The sequence below is a fragment of the Geotrypetes seraphini genome, chromosome 7 (genome assembly GCF_902459505.1).
Source record: "Geotrypetes seraphini chromosome 7, aGeoSer1.1, whole genome shotgun sequence".
Classification (NCBI taxonomy): domain Eukaryota; kingdom Metazoa; phylum Chordata; class Amphibia; order Gymnophiona; family Dermophiidae; genus Geotrypetes; species Geotrypetes seraphini.
In genome coordinates, this window is record NC_047090.1 from 140,081,011 (window position 1) to 140,102,117 (window position 21,107).

Sequence of the window (21,107 nt, forward strand, 5' to 3'; positions counted from 1 at the left end):
GTTCAAAGTTTACTATCTCAGAATCGTTATGCCATTTTACTTGAATTTGACCTTTCCGCTACTTTTGCTGTAGTCAGCCATGATATCTTGATTCCTAGGGACTTGGTACTTTAGAGGGCTTCAGTCAGATGGGGGAATCTTCATTTGTCACGAGTCCATACTGGCTGCCCTAGAACCTTCCAAGGGAAGTAGGTCTGGTTTACAACGAGGCTCATGGGGTTTGCCATCAGCCAAGGACCATTGCCAGACATGTTGACTGCATTCCACAGGAGATTATTTGAAGCCTGATGATCGCATTAGCAGGCTGCTTTGCACTCATACTATTCGTGGAGGGGCACTGTAGATAGGGTTTTCTGCAGCATGGTGCTCTTAGGCAAGGATTGCTCCTGCTCACATGGGCTAGAGGGGTTACCCTCTGTATGTTCATAGTATACACATTCTCTGGGTGTCGTAGGTCCTTAGACATGTGCTGCAGGGCAGATTTTCAGTTCACTTGTTTATTTCCCTCCCTACATTTGGACTGCTTTTGTACTAGAGGTCTGCACAGGAACGGGGATCGCGGGGATTCAGCGGGTTCCCCCCCTGGCCCACGGGACTCCCACGGGGAAGCCCCCTGGCCCACGGGACTCCCACGGGGACGCCCCCCTGACCCACGGGGATGAAAACAGCCTACCTAAATTCTGGCGATGCAGGCATGCAGCTTACAAGTCCGGCGTCGCGGCGGGAAATAGCCATGCTGAGCAGTGAGCTCAGCACGTACACAGATGAAAGCCTTGCTTGCTGATTGGTCCGGCGGCCCCGGACCAATCAGCAAGCAAGGCTTTCATCTGTGTACGTGCTGAGCTCACTGCTCAGCATGGCTATTTCCCGCTGCGACGCCGGACTTGTAAGCTGCATGCCTACATCAACAGAATTTAGGTAGGCTGTTTTCATCCCCGTGGGAGTTTCTCTCGTGCGCTATGGCTCTAAGTCAGGGATGCCCAACACGTCGATCGCAATCAACCGGTAGTTCAGAGGCAACGTGAGTCGATCACAGAGCCCAACCCGGGCTCCGTGATAGACTCGTGTTGACGTCCCGATCTACCGGGCCTATCAACCTTCCTCTCCCCGACGTCAAAGACGCCGACATTAGGCTGTTTTTGTCATTTCGGGTGGGGGGTGGTAGCGGCAGCAGCAGCAGCAGCAGCCTGAAAAAGAAATCATCCTGGCTGGGGTCGGTGTCATGCTCCGGAGCTTCTACAGCCTTCCTATCTCCCTCTTCCTTCTACCTGCTTCCGGCCACACCCCCTGCTCCGCGGCTCTCTTCGGCAACTCAGCAGCAGCGATCGACACAAGCTTCTGACGTCGGGGCCTACCCTCTGTGAGTCCCGCTTGTTTCAACTTCCTTTTTCCACAAAGGAGGGACTCGTAGAGGGAAGGCCTCGATGTCGGCAGCTTGTCTTGATCACCGCTGCTGACGAGTTGCTGAAGAGAGCCGTGGAGCAGGGGGGTGTTGCCAGCTACAGGTAGAAGGGAGAGGGCCAGATGCAGGACTCGTGGGTGAGGGAGGAGAAGAGAGAGAGAAAGAGAGAGGGGAGGGAAACAAAAGGAAATATTTCATACTGGGCTGGGCCGGAGTGGAGGGAGGGTGGAAAGATTCTGGCTACCGGGTGCAGTAACAAAGGAAAAGGGGGGAAAGCTGAAAATGGAGATAGTGACACAAAGAAGAGAAAGGGTAAGCAGGACCTACTGAATAAGGATAGAGATACAGAGGGGACATGAAGAGGAGGTGAAATAGAGACATAGAAGTAATGCTGAAAAAGTAGGGGGGGAGATAAAGACATTGAAAGGGCAAATGGTGAACATGGGGTAAAGACAAGGACAGAGACAAATGGAGATTCTGAAAAAGTGGTGAGATAGGGATATAGGTGAGATGGACACAAAGAAGGGTGATGCTTGAAAATAGGTGGAATGGTAATTCTGACAGACACAGAAGGGAAATGCTGGATCAAGGAGAGATGGGGCTCAGGCTGGATGGAATGAGGAGAAATGCCTTGTTGGCCCGGAACTTCCTCTCCTATGTCAGAATTGACGTCAGGGAGCGGAATGCTGGTCAGTGCGACGCTTCTGCAGGGAAAGCTTGGGACAGCGGTGGCTTGGGGGCTATTCCCCGATGGCGGTGGCAGCAAACCGAGTGGCTTGGGGGAGGGCACGGAGAAAGAAAGAAAGGGGGCAGACAAGGAGACAGAAAGAAGGGGGAACAGGGAGACAGAAAGAAAAAGTTGGGGGAGAGAATGAGGTCTGGAGGAGAGGAGGCTGAAAGAAAGGAAGAAAGATTGGATGCACTGTCAGAAGAAGAAAGTGCAACCAGAGACTCATGAAATCACTAAACAGCAAAGGTAGGAAAAATGATTTTATTTTCAATTTAGTGATCAAAATGTGTCTGTTTTGAGAATTTATATCTGCTGTCTATATTTTGCACTATGGCTCCCTTTTACTAAACCGCAATATCGTTTTTTAGCGCAGGGAGCCTATGAGCATTGAGAGCAGCGCGAGGCATTCAGCGTAACTCCCTGTGCTAAAACCTACTATTGTGTTTTAGTAAAAAGGGAGGGGGTGTATTTGTCTATTTTTGTATTTTGTTACCGAGGTGACATTGCATAGAGTCATCTGCCATGACCTCTTTGAAAAAACCCGGAATATGAATAATTAACATTTTCTCTGCCTTTCATTGTGCTTTGTGTTTTTTTTAAATTTTATTGTTGGTAGATCATTTTGACTTAGTCATTATAAAAATAGCTTGCAAGCCCATAAAGTGTGGGCACCCCTGCTCTAAGTCTTCTTACTCTGGGGCACCAGACCTCCCTCATACAAAGGCCGGGAATGCAGAATTGGTTCCATTCTCGGTAGCATAATTAAATAAAATAACTATTTCTTAAGTTTATAGGGACGGGTGGGGACGGAGGAGATTCCTCGCGGGGACAGGTGGGGATGGAGGGATTCCTCACGGGGACGGGTGGGATTTTGGTGGGGATGGGTGGGATTTCTGTCCCCGCGCAACTCTCTATTTTGTACATCCCACTAGTCTCTGGATTCAACTGCTGTTGATGACAAGGAACGTAACATTATGGCCTTACCTGATAATTTTCTTTCCTTAAGTCACAGCAGATGAATTCAGAGCCCCACCCTGGTGCAGGGTTTGTCACTCTCAGGAGCGGTTTGGGATTGCCTTTAGACTGAAGTTGCAGTCTCAATTTTGATGTATCAATGATTCGGGTAGCGCATGTGACGTTAGAAATTCCATAGGTGGCCTATGTCTCATATGTTTAATGCAGTTGATGTGATTTACTTTTATATGATTTATTTCAACTGCTTTGAGAAGACCTATACTGATTGACCAGGAGGATGTGCATCCAAGATATACCATGGCCTCCTGGCGACGCAGGCAGCGAAGCTGGACCCCTCCATCCTCATTCTGCTGACAACTACAAGTGACTATAAATCATTCTGAAAAAAAATCAAAACTCTGCTTTTCAAAAAAACTATACAACCTTCTTTTCCACCCCCCCTCGCTTCCTCCGCCTTCCACACAAACTACCAGCTAACCTCCCCCTTCTACTTGTATCCCCCCTCTGACCCTATCACGAAACCAACCCTATACCTCTTCTTCCCTTCTATTCAACACCCTTACTCTGTAATTCCTTTGCATTCACTATATAAGCATCCCCTGCATCTACTGTGTAATCATCCCCTAAATGGCAACTTCTTGGCAATGTCCAGCTATCTTACACTGTAATCCACTTAGAACTGCAAGGTACAGGCGGAATAGAAGTCACTAATGTAATGTAATATACCAGAGGTCAATTCAGTGCTATCTCCCCCTGCTGGTTGATGAACATAATCCTACTAGGCTCTGGATTCATATGCTGTGACTAAAGGAAAGAAAATTATCAGGTAAGGACATAATTTTACCTTCCTATCAAACTACAGCCAGACAGAAACAATGGATTTGGATGTATCAGTACATAACAGTTTTAACAAATTATCTAATTCCATCCTGATTAAAACCCAACATTCATTTTTAAATAAAACTAAACTGTGTTTCAAGATGTGTGAATATTATCTGCTTTTGATAAGCTAAAATTATAGTACTCCAACTTTTTTTTTTTTTTTAATTATCTTAAATTATTGGATAGGTGGAGGCAGACAGTAAAAAAAATCTCAAAGTTCATACTTAATCCTTGTCACGACTATTTTCAGACATTGGTTTTCCTTTCTTGACATCAAATAACCACAAGGTTTTCAAAGTACTTCACGTAGTTTGTTAAGTTAAACAGATGAAAAGCATACGTATCATGACCGGTACACAATATACAGTACATTTTCCACTATTAAATCAAGTTGTGAGCTACCTTTATTACAAGGTAACCACCAACGTCTATGCAAACGAAAAACAAAATATATATATACTGTATATATAACTAATCGCGAACCTCACAGGCGTTTTAGGATCTCTGTTGGGACATTATTCCGAAATTTTCGCCCTAGGACACATAAATACAGGGTGAAGAAATCTAGAGACAGTAGAAAAACTGCTAGAGTCCTCGAAGGCCCAGAGCGCTAACTTGCTGGTTTCCTCTAACAAGACAGGGAACATTTTGCTCCCAAGCGCCCAAGCCTGCGTCGTTTGCTCCAGGATCAGAGGGCCAGCAAGTAGCGGTACCGAGCACCCAAGGTGCCGCCGCCTTCGCAATTACCTCTCCGTGTTCCGGCCATCAAAAAAGACAAAGTCTCCGCTCTGGACACACTTGGCGCAGGTCAGCCTGCGGCGGGTGGTGTTACATAGAGGACACCGCTCCACCGCCACATACAACCCCTCGGCATCGTCCACCGAGTCTAACAGCTCAGCGCCTCCCCGTAGAGTGGCGGCGGGAGCCGCCACCGCAATCTCCGGCAGCCCTCGCATTCCTTTCCCGCTGGGAGTCGCCATGACAGTCCAGCCGGTCAGGTGGGACTTTGTTTTCAACGCAATGCATGCTGGGACCAGCCCGGCGAGGAGGAAAAAAAAAAAAAAAGGCAGCACGTGCGGCTCGTGTAAGGCTTTGCGCAATAAGGCTGTAAGCCAAGGTGAAGAGGCACAGCGTATGGCGCCCTCTAGCGGGCGAAAATAAAACTCGACAAGGAATAAGGGGGAGGGTCAATCGGGAGGTCGATTTAGGCAATATAACCAAGTTTCCAAGTTTAGAGGTTTCTAGGTGGTTTATCGTTTTAATAAAAATAATGATAGTTCTAGATAAGAATTAGCAGGGGTGTAATGGATAATAAAATTACCCCCCACCTCCGAGCATGCCTCTGTAGGAGGCATAGGATTCTTTGGAGAGTCACTCAGTATGATGGTGTGGGTTAGATTTGCCAGATACTTAAAAAAAAAAAAAAAATCCCACGTTTACCATCAAAAAGCAGCCCCCAAACATCCCAATATATTTCTTCATATTCCCAAGAGTAAATAAATTAAAAATGCCTGTATTGAGTATTCCTGCAGTTTCATAAACAAATATGCTGACACTTCAGAAACATTGGCATATATCTTTCTGAAATCAGATTGTCATGCACTTGTAGCCACCGTACCAAATAGCAAGGGAAACTAACCCAAAGATAAATAATGATGGGAAGACCATCAGGCATACATGCCCAATTCTAGATTCTCTGTCCTCCCCACTCCATAAATTTCCCAGTTACCCTAAACTAAATACTGTATACACATAAAAGTGGCAACAAAAAACTGTCAATTGTAGCCGGAGTGTGTATGTTATAGGCACTGGACAACACTATCAAATACACCTTCTTGGCACTGTACAACATCTACTAGCAGGGATCTTGGATTTGTGCTACTATTACACAGCATCCACAGTACCAACAGTGTAAGGAATGGGAAAGGTTAAGTCCATGCACAGAACCGAGGTGCAACCAGAGGCCTCACGTGTCCCCTCCAGCTCCCAAACAACCCATCACTGAAAAAAACAAAAAGACAGTGCCCACCAACCCCCGACCTCAGTCTTGTTTACTGATGCTGCCATTTACCATTGCTGGATCCCACAAAATGAGCGGAGATAGCAACAGCACCTCTTATTTTCCTGCAGCAGCTTATCAAATGAGAACAAGGTGGCAATAAAGTGCAACAACATCACAGGCAAGTCCTAAGGGCTCTGAGCACAACTGCTGCACTGCCTAGAGATCAACTGTGCTGCACTGGGACAAGATGGTAGAAGGGCAGGTAGAGACCGACATAGCAATGGGGTGGAGTGGGGAGACCTGCAGCCCAAATTAATTACAAAATCAGAAGCCAGCCCAAAAAAGACACAACATGCAACTGCTCACAATTTCCCACAACCAATTTTCAAAAGCAGCCCAATTGCGCAAAAAAACCGCAGGCCTGGCAATGCATTATCTTCTGCTATATGTACTATCTTCTGTAATAAGTAATATCCTCTGCGAAATTGTAATATCATAACTCTTCACTGTTCCTGTAACTTACTCCTATCCTGAAATGTAATTCTACTGGAATGTCCCAGATACTTTCTATATTGTAATCCGCCTAGAACCGCAAGGCACAGGCGGAATAGAAATCCGTAATGTAATGTAATGTAATGTAATGTATAGTGTGCATATGATATGCATGCTATCTGTGCCAAGCAAAGCCCAGCAAAACAAAATTGCTCTTAACCTGTTTTTTGGTTTTGTTTTTTTTAACGGGTTGCTGAAGCTTTGTGCATCCTGCTCTGAGTAATTTAAGAGTGGGTCTTCTTTCTTAAATAACCTAAAGACCTTGGCAATGGTTCCCAAACCTGGCCCTGGAGGGAACCCAATCATTCAGGTTTTAGGATGTCCATTATGAATGATAGAGATTTGCATATAGTGGGACAAATTTTTCCCCATCCCCACAGGAACTCAATTTCCCCATCCCATCCCCGTCTGTTTTGTCCCTGTCCCTGTCCCATTCCTGTAAGCTCTGCTTTAACCGCACAAGCCTCGAACACTTATGATTTTAAAGTGTTCAAGGCGTGTACAGATGAGGACAAAGCTTTCAGGAATGGGGCAGGGAGAGGAAGAACTTGCCGGGATGGTACAGGAAAATGAGTTCTCATGGGGATGGGGAAAAATTTATCCCCCGTGTCATTCTCTAAGTGGAAGCAGTGCATGCAAATCCTTCTCATGAATACCTGAAAACTTGACTGGCTAGGGTACCTCTAGGACCAGGTTTGAGAACCACTGACTTAGGGTCATCAACATTCTCATAAGTAAGCTTTCCATCCTCCCTACGGTCCCTTAGGAAAGACGCCCTCAAAATAATTGAAAGAACATATGCTGAGATCCCTGAATTACAACAAGGAGGTGTCCACGCCAGTCAAACCTTCTGTCCAAGGACTACCTTCCAGAGGAAAGGAGGGAGCTACCAAAATAGTAATGCTTTCAAACCAACAATGACCAGTATGAGAGGAGCCTGAGATGAGGAAGGACCTCGTATAAGTAATTCTAGCCAGCCTCTGAATTTGGGCCCTATAATTCTAGGACTTCAAAAAGACAGAGAACTCTTGCAGTGGATGAAACCATGTCTGCTACTGTGGACCCCCTGGTGGTGGAGCAGTGCAATTTGATGGAATTTTGGTGGAAGTGCCACGGTACCTGGAAGGGTTCCCAAATAACTCCACACAACCAAGGGACTCGACAAGAATTATAAAGTTCATTAAATAGAAATAGATGAAGAGCATTTGGTAATTTCTCCAAGTAGGTACTAATTTGTATGGCTAGATGGTATTTAGCAGGTGGTAAAGTTACAAAGGTAGCAGGATGTCAAAGTTAACACACCAAAGTTGGTAGAAGTTCAAGATAAATGCTAAAAAAATCAATTTCATATGTTTACACACATAATTATTTCTTCATTCCCCTCAGTGGTTTGACTACTGGAACTTAATTCTGCAACCTCAACTTTTAAGAACTATAGCAGCAGATAAGTACAGTGTTATTCTTCTTCACTTATAGATTCTTTTGCATTAAGACTAAGATATTTTTATCCTCAAATTTTTTCTCTTCTTCCCCTACAGATGTCAACAAGTTCATATTCAGGTAAATATCTACAGATAACTTGAGTAGTCAGATGCGAGTGTGTTGTATTGGAATGAATCTGGCCTAGTACCCTAAATCTGTGTGCATACAGTGTTAACAGTCTAGGAAGCAACCAGGAGGAAGCTGCTATCGTGGTGGGAGACTCAATCCTGAGAGAGGTGGACAGTCACATAGCAGGAGGCAGAGCGGATCGCCTAGTGACATGTCTCCCAGGGGCGAGGACATCTCCGACAGAATCGAGAGAATCATGGAGGGAGCTGAGACAGAGGAAACAGCAGTGATAATCCACGTCAGAACCAATGACGTCAGCAGAAGAAATTTCAACATGACTACACTGACCGAGCAGTTTAAGATCCTGGGGAGGAAGCTGAAGCTGAGGACAGGGAAGATAGCCTTTTCAGAGATCCTGCCAGTGCCAAAGGTAGATGCGAGGAGGCAGACCGAGCTGCAAGCAACAAATGGATGGCTGAGATGATGGTGTGATGAGGAAGGTTTCCTCTTTGTACGGAACTGGTCAACCTTCCTGGGGAAAAACAAACTCTACAGGAGAGACGGACTGCATTTGAGCACGGCTTGGGCGAGGATGCTGGCACATAACATCCAGACCTGCATAGACATGACTTTAAACTGATAACAAGGGGAAAGCCGAGAGTCGATTTGACCTCGACACATCGGACCACAGTATCGAGCAAGGATACTGAAACAGGAAATGAAGATAGTGGACTAGAGGCAAAATGGACACTTTATGGACATAAACCCAAGGATACAGTACAGGGACCCGAGAGGCAATTAGAGCTAAAGAACAAGACATGGAGGACACAGCCGGAACCAGATCAAAGATCAAAGAAGCGGGCGGAGGACGGGATAGACACACCACAGGAGGCTGCCCGCAAGGAGACCAGAAGGAGCATCAAATCAAGAGTAGACCCAAAAGAAAAGGTAACTAGCCGGGACTTAAATTGCCTATATACAAACGCTAGGAGCCTAAGGACTAAAATGGGGGAGCTAGAAGTTATAGCCAGAAATAAGGACCTAGACATAATAGGAATCACAGAGACATGGTGGTCAGAGGACAACAAATGGGATGTGGCCCTGCCAGGGTACAAACTCTACAGGAGGGACAGGGCGCACAAGAAGGGGGGAGGAATAGCACTGTATATAAAGGACTACATTCCTTCATCCAGAACAGAAACAACAATAGGGCAGACAGTCTGGAGTCACTATGGGTTAAGCTAACAGGAGGGGAAGGAGCTGACCTCAAATTGGGACTTTACTATCGCCCACCAGAACAGCCAGAAGCAAACGACTTGGACCTGGAGGCCGAACTGAGGCAAGTGTGCAAAAGTGGAAGGGTGGTGGTTATGGGGGATTTCAATTATTCAGGAATAGACTGGGACATTGGGCACTCAAATTGCACAAGAGAAACTAAATTCCTAGAGGTGATAAGGGACTGTTTCATGGAGCAGCTGGTCGCAGAACCAACGCGAGGGGATGCCACTCTAGACCTAATCCTCAATGGGCTAGAGGGACCCGCAAAGGAAGTGGTGGTACTAGCACTGTTAGGGAACAGTGATCACAACATGATCCAGTACAAATCAAACATGGGAACATCAAAGGTGAAAAGAACCACAACGACAGCACTCAACTTCAGAAAAGAAAACTACAAAGACATGAGGAAAATGGTAGGAAAAAAGCTCAGCAACAGCTCAGGGAAGATGAAGACCGTAAAGGAAGCCTGGACACTGCTTAAAGGCACAGTGCTCGAGGCACAAGACCTGTGCATCCCAAGGTTCAGGAAAGGGTGCAAAAACAATCAAACTAGAAACCCAGCATGGATAACAGCTGCAGTTAATAAGGCGATAAGCGACAAGAAATCATCCTTCAAGAAATGGAAAAAGGAACCAACAAAGGAAAACCAGGAAGAGCACAAAAGACACCAGAAAGAATGCCATCAAGAGGTCAGGAAAGCAAAGAGAGAATATGAGGAAAGACTGGCAGGAGAAGCAAGAAACTTCAAACCCTTCTTCAGGTATGTGAAAGGGAAACAACCAGCCAGAGAGGAAGTGGGACCACTGGACGACGGAGACAGGAAAGGAGCGATAAAGGAGGAAAAAGAGATAGCTGACAGGTTAAACAAATTCTTCTCGTCAGTCTTCACCAGAGAGGACACATCCAATATCCCAGAACCCGAGGTGATTATAAACGGAGAACACGACGAAAGGCTGGTACAACTAGAGGTAAGCAAAGAGGATGTCCTCAGACAGATAGATAGACTGAAGAGCGACAAATCACCGGGCCCGGACAGCATCCACCCAAGGGTACTAAAAGAACTGAGAAACGAAATAGCAGAGACACTTCGCCAAATATGTAACCTCTCCCTAAAAACTGGGGAGATCCCAGAGGACTGGAAAATAGCAAATGTCACGCCCATCTTTAAGAAGGGATCAAGGGGTGACCCGGGAAACTACAGGCCTGTGAGCTTGACCTAGGTTCCGGGAAAGATGCTGGAAGCAATGGTAAAGGACAAAATCTGCGAACACATAGAAAACAATGGACAACTGAAGGCGAGCCAGCATGGCTTCTGCAAGGGAAGGTCTTGCCTCACGAACTTGCTGTACTTCTTCGAGGGAATAAACAGCCAGATGGATAAGGGGGAATCCATAGACATCATTTACCTTGACTTCCAAAAGGCCTTCGACAAGGTACCTCACGAACGGCTACTAAAAAAGCTGTGGAACCACGGGATGCAAGGGGATATCTACCGATGGATCAAACACTGGTTGGCAGGCAGGAAACAGAGGGTTGGAGTAAAGGGCCAATACTCAGACTGGCAATGGGTCACGAGCGGAGTTCCACAGGGGTCGGTGCTGGGACCTCTATTGTTCAATATATTTATTGACGATCTGGAGACGGGGACAAAATGTGAGGTTATCAAATTTGCTGATGACACCAAACTCTGCAGCAGGGTTAGGAACACGGAAGACTGTGAAAACCTGCAAAGGGACCTAACGAGACTGGAAGACTGGGCAAATAAGTGGCAAATTAGTTTTAACGTAGAGAGATGCAAAGTCATGCATGTAGGGAAAAAGAACCCGATGTTCAGCTACAAAATGGGGGGAACACGGCTAGGGGTGAGTAACCTTGAAAAGGATCTGGGGGTGATGGTCGACACATCACTGAAACCATCGGCGCAGTGTGCGACAGCCTCAAAGAAAGCAAACAGAATGCTGGGCATCATCAAAAAGGGTATCACAACCAGGACGAAGGAAGTCATCATGCCGCTGTATCGCGCAATGGTGCACCCGCACCTGGAGTACTGTGTCCAATACTGGTCGCTGTACCTCAAGAAGGACATGGCGGTACTCGAGGGAGTGCAGAGGAGGGCGACTAAACTGATAAAAGGTATGGAAAATTTCTCATACGCTGACAGGTTAAAAACGCTGGGGCTGTTCTCTCTGGAGAAGAGAAGACTTAGAGGGGACATGATAGAAACCTTCAAAATCCTAAAGGGCATAGAGAAAGTAAATAAGAACAGATTCTTCAAACTGTGGGGAGCCACAAGCACTAGGGGTCACTCGGAGAAATTGAAAGGGGACAGGTTTAGAACAAATGCTAGGAAGTTCTTTTTTACCCAGAGGGTGGTGGACACATGGAACAAGCTTCCGGAGGAGGTGATAAGCCAGAACTCTGTACAGGGTTTCAAGGAAGGTTTGGATAGGTTCCTGGAGGATAAGGGGATAGAGGGGTACAGATAGAACTTGAGGTAGGTTATAGAAGTGGTCAGAAACCACTTCACAGGTCGCGGACCTGATGGGCCGCCGCGGGAGCGGACCGCTTGGCAGGATGGACCTCTGGTCTGACCCAGTGGAGGCAACTTCTTATGTTCTTATGTTCTTTAAGTGTTTCAAAAAAGACCTAAAGACCTTTCTATTTCAAGAATTTATTATTAATTCCTAAAACTGTAATACTACCTAATAATTTGTATCACCATAATTATTTATGTAAACCGCTGTGAACTTCATGGAGATATTGGCAGTATATAAATAAAGATTGTATTGTATTGTATCAAGAACCTGTAAGTAAAAAAAAGCTTCTACCGTCACTTACCTCCATCAAACAAGACTCACCAGCAGGTAACACACTGGTTCCCAACCCTGTCCTGGAGGACCACCAAGCCAATCGGGTATTTGGGATAGCCCTAATGTATATGCATGGGGCAGATTTGCATACCTGTCACCTCAATTATATGCAAATCTCTCTCATGCATATTCATTAGGACTATCCCCAAAACCCAACTGGCCTGATGGTCCTCCAGGACAGGGTTAGGAACCACTGAGTTAACATGTCCAGGAGCTGCTAGGCCAGACAGGTAACTCCGGTCCGCAAGTGCCGTAATCCAGTTGGGTTGTCAGGATTTCCCCAATAAATATGCATTGAAAGCAGTGCATGCAAATAGATCTCATGCATATTCATTGGGGGAAATCCTGAAAACCCAACTGGATTATGGCCCTCAAGAACCAGAGTTGCTATGTCTGTGCTAGGTCTGGGTAGGGATATTCCAATCCTTTCCCCTCTGTGTAATGTTACCTGCAGGAAGATCAGCATGGCCCCCATCTAGGTGATGCTGGACCCAAAACAGGACTCGATCTGGAGACACTGCATATAGCTGCCAAGAATAAGAGACAAACTAAAGAAAACGAAGATGATTTAAACAAATCTTTCTACCATGGAGGTCCCTGAATGATGTGCTTCCCTTTGATTATGGTTTTTACAAGCCCTTCAGGTGACTGAGCAACTTATTCTTCTCTTCATCAAAAATAGAATATAGATGAGAATTCCTAGAACTTGAGGGCATGATACACAAAGCTATAAGAAGTAGATTCAAAAGGAAATCATTTTTTTTTCATGGAAGAGAGTAATAGATGCCTGGGCTGTCCAAAAAAAGAGGTGGTAGAAGCCAAACTAGTGCTGGAATTCAAAAAGGAGTAGGATATACACAGTGGATCCCTAAAAGGCTGTAAACCAGAATAAGTTTGACTTTTGCACTTCTAAGAAATCATGGGGAAAATAACCTGCATTGTGTGGCAGGTACAAAGCTCTAACAATTTTCCTAGGCAGGCTGGACTAGTCATAGGCAGAAATTCTATAAATAGTGCCTAGGTTAAGTGCCATTAAGCACACTATCAGAGACGCCTAGCGATACCCAACTAAAATTTGTGCTTAAGTTAATTTTTTTAAATGGGTTTAATGGCACAGAATAATATGCAGTGCATAGCGCTGCCTAAGTTGAGACACCCTGTGATAACCAATGATGCCTACCTGAAAAGGAGGTACGGTTAAAGACAGAGAATAGGCATGGTCAACTCAGGTATCAGAAAATACTGGTGTCTATCTCTAGAATACCTAGTAATACCTAAGTCTGCTTAGGCATCAGTAGTTGTGATTCTTTAAATGGTGTTATATGACTGATTGATGTCTGTACTGACTAAAACCTATAAGTTAAGTCCCTGTGACAGGGTATACATCCCATCCCAGAAATCTCTTTGTTTCCTTGTAGAACCACCCCTGAAAGAAAAAGGAAGCAGGGGGGGGGGGGGAAGAGGAGAAGTAGATATGACTAAGGACACTAGTACTTTTAGGACGATCTAATCAGTATAGAAAGACTAGGAGGGCGGTGGCTGGTCCCAGATACACCCTAGCCTTCCAATCGGGGTGACTGCTGATAAAAGAAATCCCAGAAGGACAGAGTAAACTGATTTGCATTTGAAGAATCAAATTTGCATATGTGCTTAGGTACAGAGGGAAATGACTCTGAAGCTATGTAAGAGACCCTCAGGATTGGAGAAAACCCAGAAAGGGAGGGAGAAATAGCCTCTTCCAGGTTAGAGGGTTCTAAAGGATCTTGGACCGAATTGAAATTCATTCACCCTAAAGTAGAGAGGAGATATTATTCAAGACTTTCCAGAGAAAAAACACATAAAGAAGTCCTAGGAAACTGAGACTTAAGGGTGGTCTCAGCAAGAAGAATGCTGGTGTGCATATTAATTTCTAATAAGCCCTAGATACCAGTGCTGATAGGGGTTTGGGGTAGTACAGAACAAGAGTGACTAATGGTAGGTTGGTCTATAGGGATCTATGCACTAGCTGGGCAAGAATAACTGGCAGCAGGCAGATCTACACCAGCAAAGTGAGGATATAGGAGAATGTCCAGATCAGTGAAAAAGACCAAAGCTCAGCCTATTCCTTTGAGTAGGCAACACAGGAAAAAGGATATCCACTGACCAAACCACAGTGCCATTTATAGAAATCAGGCCCATAGTGATTAATGGCAAAGAAAGAATGTTTTAACTTTTGGTAACAATTTTGGTTTATTTTCATGCTTTAAAAATGTTCAAGATGTTATTTTTGCAAAAAATACCCCAACACTTCCTACAGATGTAAAGTATTTTTTACATTTAAGTCTGCATTTCATGTCAATACATGAAAATACAAGCAATCCTATGGCCCCCCCTTATACAAAACCTCAGTAGCGATGCTGCCGTGATAAATGCATCGAAGCCCGTAGGAATTAAATGGGCTTCGTTGAATTTACCAAAGCAGCATCACTACCAAGGCTTTGTAAAAGGTGCACCTAATTTAAATGGACCTCAATTTAAAAAAATAATTTTAGTGGCTCACTTACATTGATTTATTACACAGATCATGAAAGTCCATACAAGACTTCAAACTACATGCCATCTATAATAATAAAACGCTAAGTGTGCATGCGCACTCAGCACAGTTACTTACCGTAACAGGTGTTATCCAGGGACAGCAGGCAGATATTCTTAACGTATGGGTGACGTCACCGACGGAGCCCCGGTACGGACCTTTTTAACTAGAAAGTTCTAGTTGGCCGCACCGCGCATGCGCGGGTGCCTTCCCGCCCGACGGAGGAGTGCGTGGTCTCCAGTTAAGATAAGCCAGCTATGAAGCCAACCCGGGGAGGAGGGAGGGTCGTAAGAATATCTGCCTGCTGTCCCTGGATAACACCTGTTACGGTAAGTAACTGTGCTTTATCCCAGGACAAGCAGGCAGCATATTCTTAACGTATGGGTGACCTCCAAGCTAACAGAGAGGGAGGGGGGATGGTTGGCCATTAGGAAAATAAATTTTGTAACACAGATTGGCCGAAGTGTCCATCCCGTCTGGAGAAGGACTGTGTGAACTGAAGACCAAGTGGCCGCCTTGCAGATTTCCTCAATAGGTGTGGAACGGAGGAAAGCCACAGAAGCAGCCATAGCTCTGACCCTATGGGCCGTGACAGGTCCTTCCAGGGACAAGCCGGCCCGAGCATAACAGAACGCAATACAGGCAGCAAGCCAATTGGACAGCGTTCGTTTAGAGACAGGACGACCCAGGCGGTTGGGATCGAAGGTCAGAAAAAGCTGAGGAGAGGAACGGTGAGCCCTGGTACGGTCAAGGTAGTAAGCAAGGGCACGTTTACAATCCAGTGTGTGTAACGCCTGTTCTCCAGGATGAGAATGGGGTTTTGGGAAGAAGACAGGCAATACAATCGATTGGTTGAGGTGAAAAGCTGAAACCACCTTGGGAAGGAATTTAGGATGGGTACGCAGAACCACCTTGTCATGGTGAAAAACTGTGAATGGTGGATCGGCGACCAGTGCATGCAGTTCACTGACCCTCCTGGCAGAGGTGATGGCAATGAGGAAAAGCACCTTCCATGTGAGGAGTTTGAGCGAAGTAGTAGCAAGAGGCTCAAAGGGAGGTTTCATGAGGGCCGACAAAACCACATTTAGGTCCCAGACGACAGGAGGAGGCTGTAGAGGTGGTTTGATGTTGAAGAGGCCTCTCATGAAGCGGGAAACCAGAGGGTGAGCCGTGAGAGGTTTTCCGAGGATAGGCTCATGAAAAGCAGTGATGGCACTGAGGTGGACTCTGATTGAGGTAGACTTGAGACCAGCATCGGACAGAGAGAGCAGATAGTCCAGAATGGTCTCTACCGCCAATGAGGTGGGATTGTGATGATGCAGGAGGCACCAAGAGGAAAACCGGGTCCACTTCTGATGGTAACATTGGAGCGTGGAGGGTTTCCTGGAGGCATCCAAAATGCGACGGACAGGCTGAGACAGGGTATCTGGAGAGGTCAGCCCGAGAGAAACCAAGCAGTCAGGTGGAGGGAAGACAGATTGGGGTGCAGTAGAGACTGATGCTGCTGTGTAAGCAGAGTAGGAAACACAGGAAGAGGAATGGGCTCCCTGGAGCTGAGCTGGAGCAGGAGGGAGAACCAGTGCTGTCGGGGCCACCGGGGGGCGATGAGAATCATGGTGGCCCTGTCCTTGCGGAGCTTGAACAAGGTCCGCAACATCAGAGGGAGTGGAGGAAAGGCATAGAGGAACCGATCCGTCCAGTCGAGGAGGAATGCATCTGGGGTCAGACGATGCGGAGAGAAGAGTCTGGAACAGAACTGGGGCAGCTGATGGTTGTGAGGAGCTGCAAATAGGTCCACTTGCGGGGTGCCCCAGCGAGCAAAGATGGAGTGGAGAGTAGGAGGGTCCAGGGTCCACTCGTGAGGTTGCAGGATGCGGCTGAGCTGGTCGGCCAGGGAGTTCTGTTCGCCCTGGATATAGACAGCCTTGAGGGAAAGATTGTGGGCTGTGGCCCAGGTCCAGATTCGGAGGGCCTCCTGACAAAGGGGACGAGATCCGGTGCCGCCTTGCTTGTTGATGTAGTACATGGCGACTTGGTTGTCCGTGCACAGGAGAAGAACCTGAGGGTAGAGGAGATGCTGGAAAGCCTTGAGAGCATAAAACATGGCTCTGAGCTCCAGGAAGTTGATGTGATGTTGACGCTCCTGAGGGGTCCAAAGTCCCTGGGTGCGGAGATCGCCCAAGTGGGCCCCCCATGCATAGGGGGAAGCATCCGTGGTTATGACCATGGAATGAGGAGGCGGATGGAAGAGAAGTCCCCTGGAGAGATTTGAGGAGTTCAACCACCATTGAAGAGATTGCTGAAGAGACGATGTCACAGAGATGGGATGAGAAAGAAGATTCGTGGTCTGTGACCATTGGTTGGCAAGGGTCCATTGAGGTATCCTGAGGTGGAGTCGTGCCAGAGGAGTCACATGGACTGTTGAGGCCATGTGGCCTAGAAGGACCATCATCTGGCGAGCAGGGATGGATGGATGGATGAAGGAGCACCTGCCGACAAAGGTGAAGTAGCGTCCGGTGCCGGTCGGCAGGAAGGAACGCTCTCATTTGATTGGTATCGAGAACTGCTCCGATGAACTGCAGGCGCTGCGTAGGAAGCAGATGCGACTTGGGATAATTGATCTCGAACCCCAAGAGATGGAGGAAAGAGATGGTTTGATGAGTGGCTTGCAGCACAAGCGGAGATGTAGTCGCTTTCACCAACCAATCGTCCAAGTATGGGAACACTTGTAGGTTGTGGGACCTGAGAAAAGCCGCTACCACAATCAGGCACTTGGTGAACACCCTGGGTGATGATGCGAGACCAAAGGGCAGCACCTTGTACTGATAGTGGTGATTTTGTATCTGGAATCGGAGGTAGCGACGCGAAGCCTGATGGATTGGGATGTGAGTGTAGGCCTCCTTGAGGTCCAGGGAACATAGCCAGTCGTGTTGAGATAGAAGAGGATAAAGCGTGGCCAGGGAGAGCATTCTGAACTTTTCTTTGACCAAACACTTGTTGAGGTTCCTGAGGTCTAAGATGGGACGAAGATCTCCTGTTTTCTTGGGTACCAGGAAGTAGCGGGAGTAAAATCCCTGACCCCTTTGGTCTGGAGGAACTTCTTCGATGGCATTGAGGAGGAGGAGGGATTGGACCTCCCTGAGGAGGAGTGGAGTTTGGGAGGAGTGAGAAGCAGACTCTACGGGAGGATGGTCTAGAGGGAGAGTCTGGAACCTTAGTGAGTATCCGTGACGGATGATGTTGAGAACCCACAGGTCTGATGTGATGGCCTCCCAGCGTTGGAGAAAAATGGTGAGGCGGCCTCCGATCGGTTGAGGAAGAGGCAACGATGGTTGGAGACTGGCTATGCCCTGGAGAAAGGAGTCAAAAGGGCTGAGGAGGTTTTGTCTGAGGCTGAGGCTTGGTCGCCTGGTGAGACTGAGAACGAGCCTGAGTGTGTTGTTGTTGTTGACGAGGCCGGCGGGATTGCTGGTGAGGAGGATTCAGCGGCCTGGCAGAGAATCGACGTTGATAAGAGGACTGAGGCCTGTATGGTCGAGCCGGTGGAGTTTTCTTTTTGGGCTTAATGAGGGTGTCCCATCTGGTCTCATGAGCCGAAAGTTTTTGTGTTGTGGTATCAAGAGACTCCCCAAAAAGTTCGTCACCAAGACAGGGCGCGTTGGCGAGACGGTCCTGGTGGTTCACATCAAGGTCAGACACCCTCAGCCAGGCTAGGCGTCGCATGGCCACAGCCAGTGCAGAGGCTCGTGAAGTAAGCTCGAAGGAGTCGTAAATCGAGCGCACCATAAATTTTCTGAGCTGAAGGAGGTTGGAAATCTGTTGTTGGAAGAGCGGGACCTTACGCTCAGGTACATATTTTTCTAGAGCAGAAAGTTGTTGGACCAGGTGTTTCATATAAAATGAAAAATGAAAGGTGTAATTGTTGGCTCTGTTAGCCAGCATGGCATTCTGGTACAGGCGCTTTCCAAATTTGTCCATTGTCTTTCCCTCTCTGCCAGGAGGGGTGGAGGCATAAACGCTGGAGCCCTGAGATTTTTTGAGAGTGGACTCTACAAGGAGGCTCTCATGGGGCAATTGGGGTTTGTCAAATCCCGGAATAGGGATGACCCGGTATAAGCTGTCCAGTTTTTTAGGGGCACCTGGAACAGTAAGTGGAGTCTCCAAATTTTTATAAAATGTTTCCCGGAGGATATCATGTACAGGAAGTTTAAGAAACTCCTTGGGAGGTTGGTCGAAGTCCAAAGCTTCTAAAAAGGCCTGGGACTTCTTAGAGTCGGACTCAAGGGGGATGGAGAGAGCCGCGGACATCTCCCGAAGGAACTTCGTGAAGGAGGATTGCTCGGGCTTAGAAGTGGTTTCAGCCATGGAGGGTTCCTCATCTGTAGAAGAGGCATCCTCCTCGGTACCGAGTGGGGATTGCTCCCATAGGTCTGGGTCCCTGATAGCCGGCTCAGTATGGTGGGTTTTAGAAAGGGACTTGCCAGATCGCATGGATACGGTGCCGGGGGATGAAGACCGGCGTCGATCCCTGTCCCTGGAGGAATGGTGCCGATCCCGATCCCGAGACGACCGGCGTCGATCTGGGGCCTGGGAAGGGTCCTCTGCCGAGCAAGTCTGAAGTGCAGGCTGAGCAGATAAGACCGGCATGGATGTGTTCAACGGTACCGAGGGGGTGGATACCGGTGGAGCGGTGCGAAGCTCGGGCTGGACCGGTACCGGAAGGAGCGGTGCCAGTAAGGTTGGAAGGAGCTGTTGGAGTTGCTTCTGTAGCTGCTCCTGAAGCTTGTCCTGGAGGATGGCCGAGATTCGGTCCTCCAATGGGGGCACCGGTACCGCTTTAGATTTCTTCGGTACCATAGGTGCTGCTCGACACTCCGGCGATGAGGAGGCCGATGACGAGGCACTCACCGTGATCGGAGCGGAGCGTTTACGGGAGCGGCGGGACGTCGGAAGGACCGGGGTCACCGCTGTAGCTGGAGGTCGCTCAAGGGAAGTGGAAGGCTTCTTAGCAGGCTTACCTGGCGCTATCGACCCCGAAGGAGGATCAGGCGGTGTCGATGTGGTCGGTGCCGATTTAGGCGGTGCCGTCGACGTCGGGGCCTGATCCATGGTAGAACCGGTACCGAAAAGAATATTTTGCTGTATTTGCCGGTTCTTAAGAGTGCGTTTCTTGAGAGTAGCACAGCGGGTGCAGGTGTCAGCCCGATGCTCTGGACCGAAACACTGAAGGCACCAGTTGTGTGGGTCAGTTAGAGAGATCGGGCGTGCACACTGCTGGCACTTCTTGAAGCCCGGCTGAGGGGGCATGAAGGGAAACACGGCCTCCGCGAAATCAAACCCGGAGGCTTGGATGATTACAACAGGCCCCGCCGGGGCCGGCTGCAAAAATAAAGAAAAAGACACGAGAAAGAATTTTTTTTTTTTTTAGAAGAATGAAGTCGAAAGACAAAAATAGAACCAAAAGTGGATCAAAAATCGCGAGCGGGAAGGCAAATTGAGAGTTTTCAACGGCCGTTGAAAAGCACATGCGTCTTCTTCGCTCCGCGGAAACGAAGAAACTGGAGACCACGCACTCCTCCGTCGGGCGGGAAGGCACCCGCGCATGCGCGGTGCGGCCAACTAGAACTTTCTAGTTAAAAAGGTCCGTACCGGGGCTCCGTCGGTGACGTCACCCATACGTTAAGAATATGCTGCCTGCTTGTCCTGGGATAACTACCTGCGTGATCCATAGGTCCGTGACCAGTAGGAATGCGCATGTGCACTTACAATGGCCCCACACTTGCGGACCCCAAAGTAATGTTGTGCGGTCTGGCCAGCTCCCTTACACTCCACGCCCGAAGTTTATTTTTAAGTTCAAAGCCACGAAGGCGGCTCCTCTCACGAGCCGCACCTGCGTCTGAGAAGGCTTCTGATGCAGGCGGAGGATCGTGAGAGGAGCTGCCGTGGCACCTTTAAACTTAAAAATAACTCCGGAAAGGGACTAAGGGAGCCGGCCAGACCACAGGAAGGAAGGAAAGGGGGAGGGGGAAATGCTGCTGCTGCTGCTGCACAGGGACATGGAGTGGGAGGGAATGCTGCTGCGGCTTCTGCACAGGGAAGTGGGGTGGGGGGAAGGGAATGCTGCTGCTGCACAGGGAAGTAGGGTGGGGGAGGGAAATTCTGCTGCTGCTGCATAGGGGGCAGGGAGAGAGACAGACAGATAGCGTGAGGGAGACAGAAAAAAAGGAAGAAAGACACAGGGACAGGGAGAGAGAGACAGAAAGACAGACAGACAAAGGGGACCAGGGAGAGAG

At 47.8% G+C, this 21,107-nt stretch overlaps 2 protein-coding genes across 3 annotated transcripts in view; both read right to left on the bottom strand.

Moving 5' to 3' along the window:
• The window catches only part of ATG14 (autophagy related 14), a 52,637-nt gene extending 47,613 nt beyond the window's left edge, over positions 1-5,024 (bottom strand). Inside the window, exon 1 of the mRNA XM_033952854.1 lies at positions 4,737-5,024. Coding sequence (XP_033808745.1) covers positions 4,737-4,969 — 233 coding nt within the window. The 5' untranslated portion in view covers positions 4,970-5,024. The remainder of the gene's footprint in view (positions 1-4,736) is intronic.
• The window catches only part of TBPL2 (TATA-box binding protein like 2), a 49,578-nt gene that overhangs the window by 4,879 nt on the left and 23,592 nt on the right, over positions 1-21,107 (bottom strand). The window contains exon 8 of one of the 2 annotated variants that reach the window (XM_033952856.1): positions 12,691-12,769. The exons of the other annotated variant lie outside the window; for it this stretch is intronic. The gene's annotated coding sequence lies outside the window, so the exon portion shown is untranslated. The remainder of the gene's footprint in view (positions 1-12,690; positions 12,770-21,107) is intronic. 2 annotated transcript variants of the gene reach the window in all.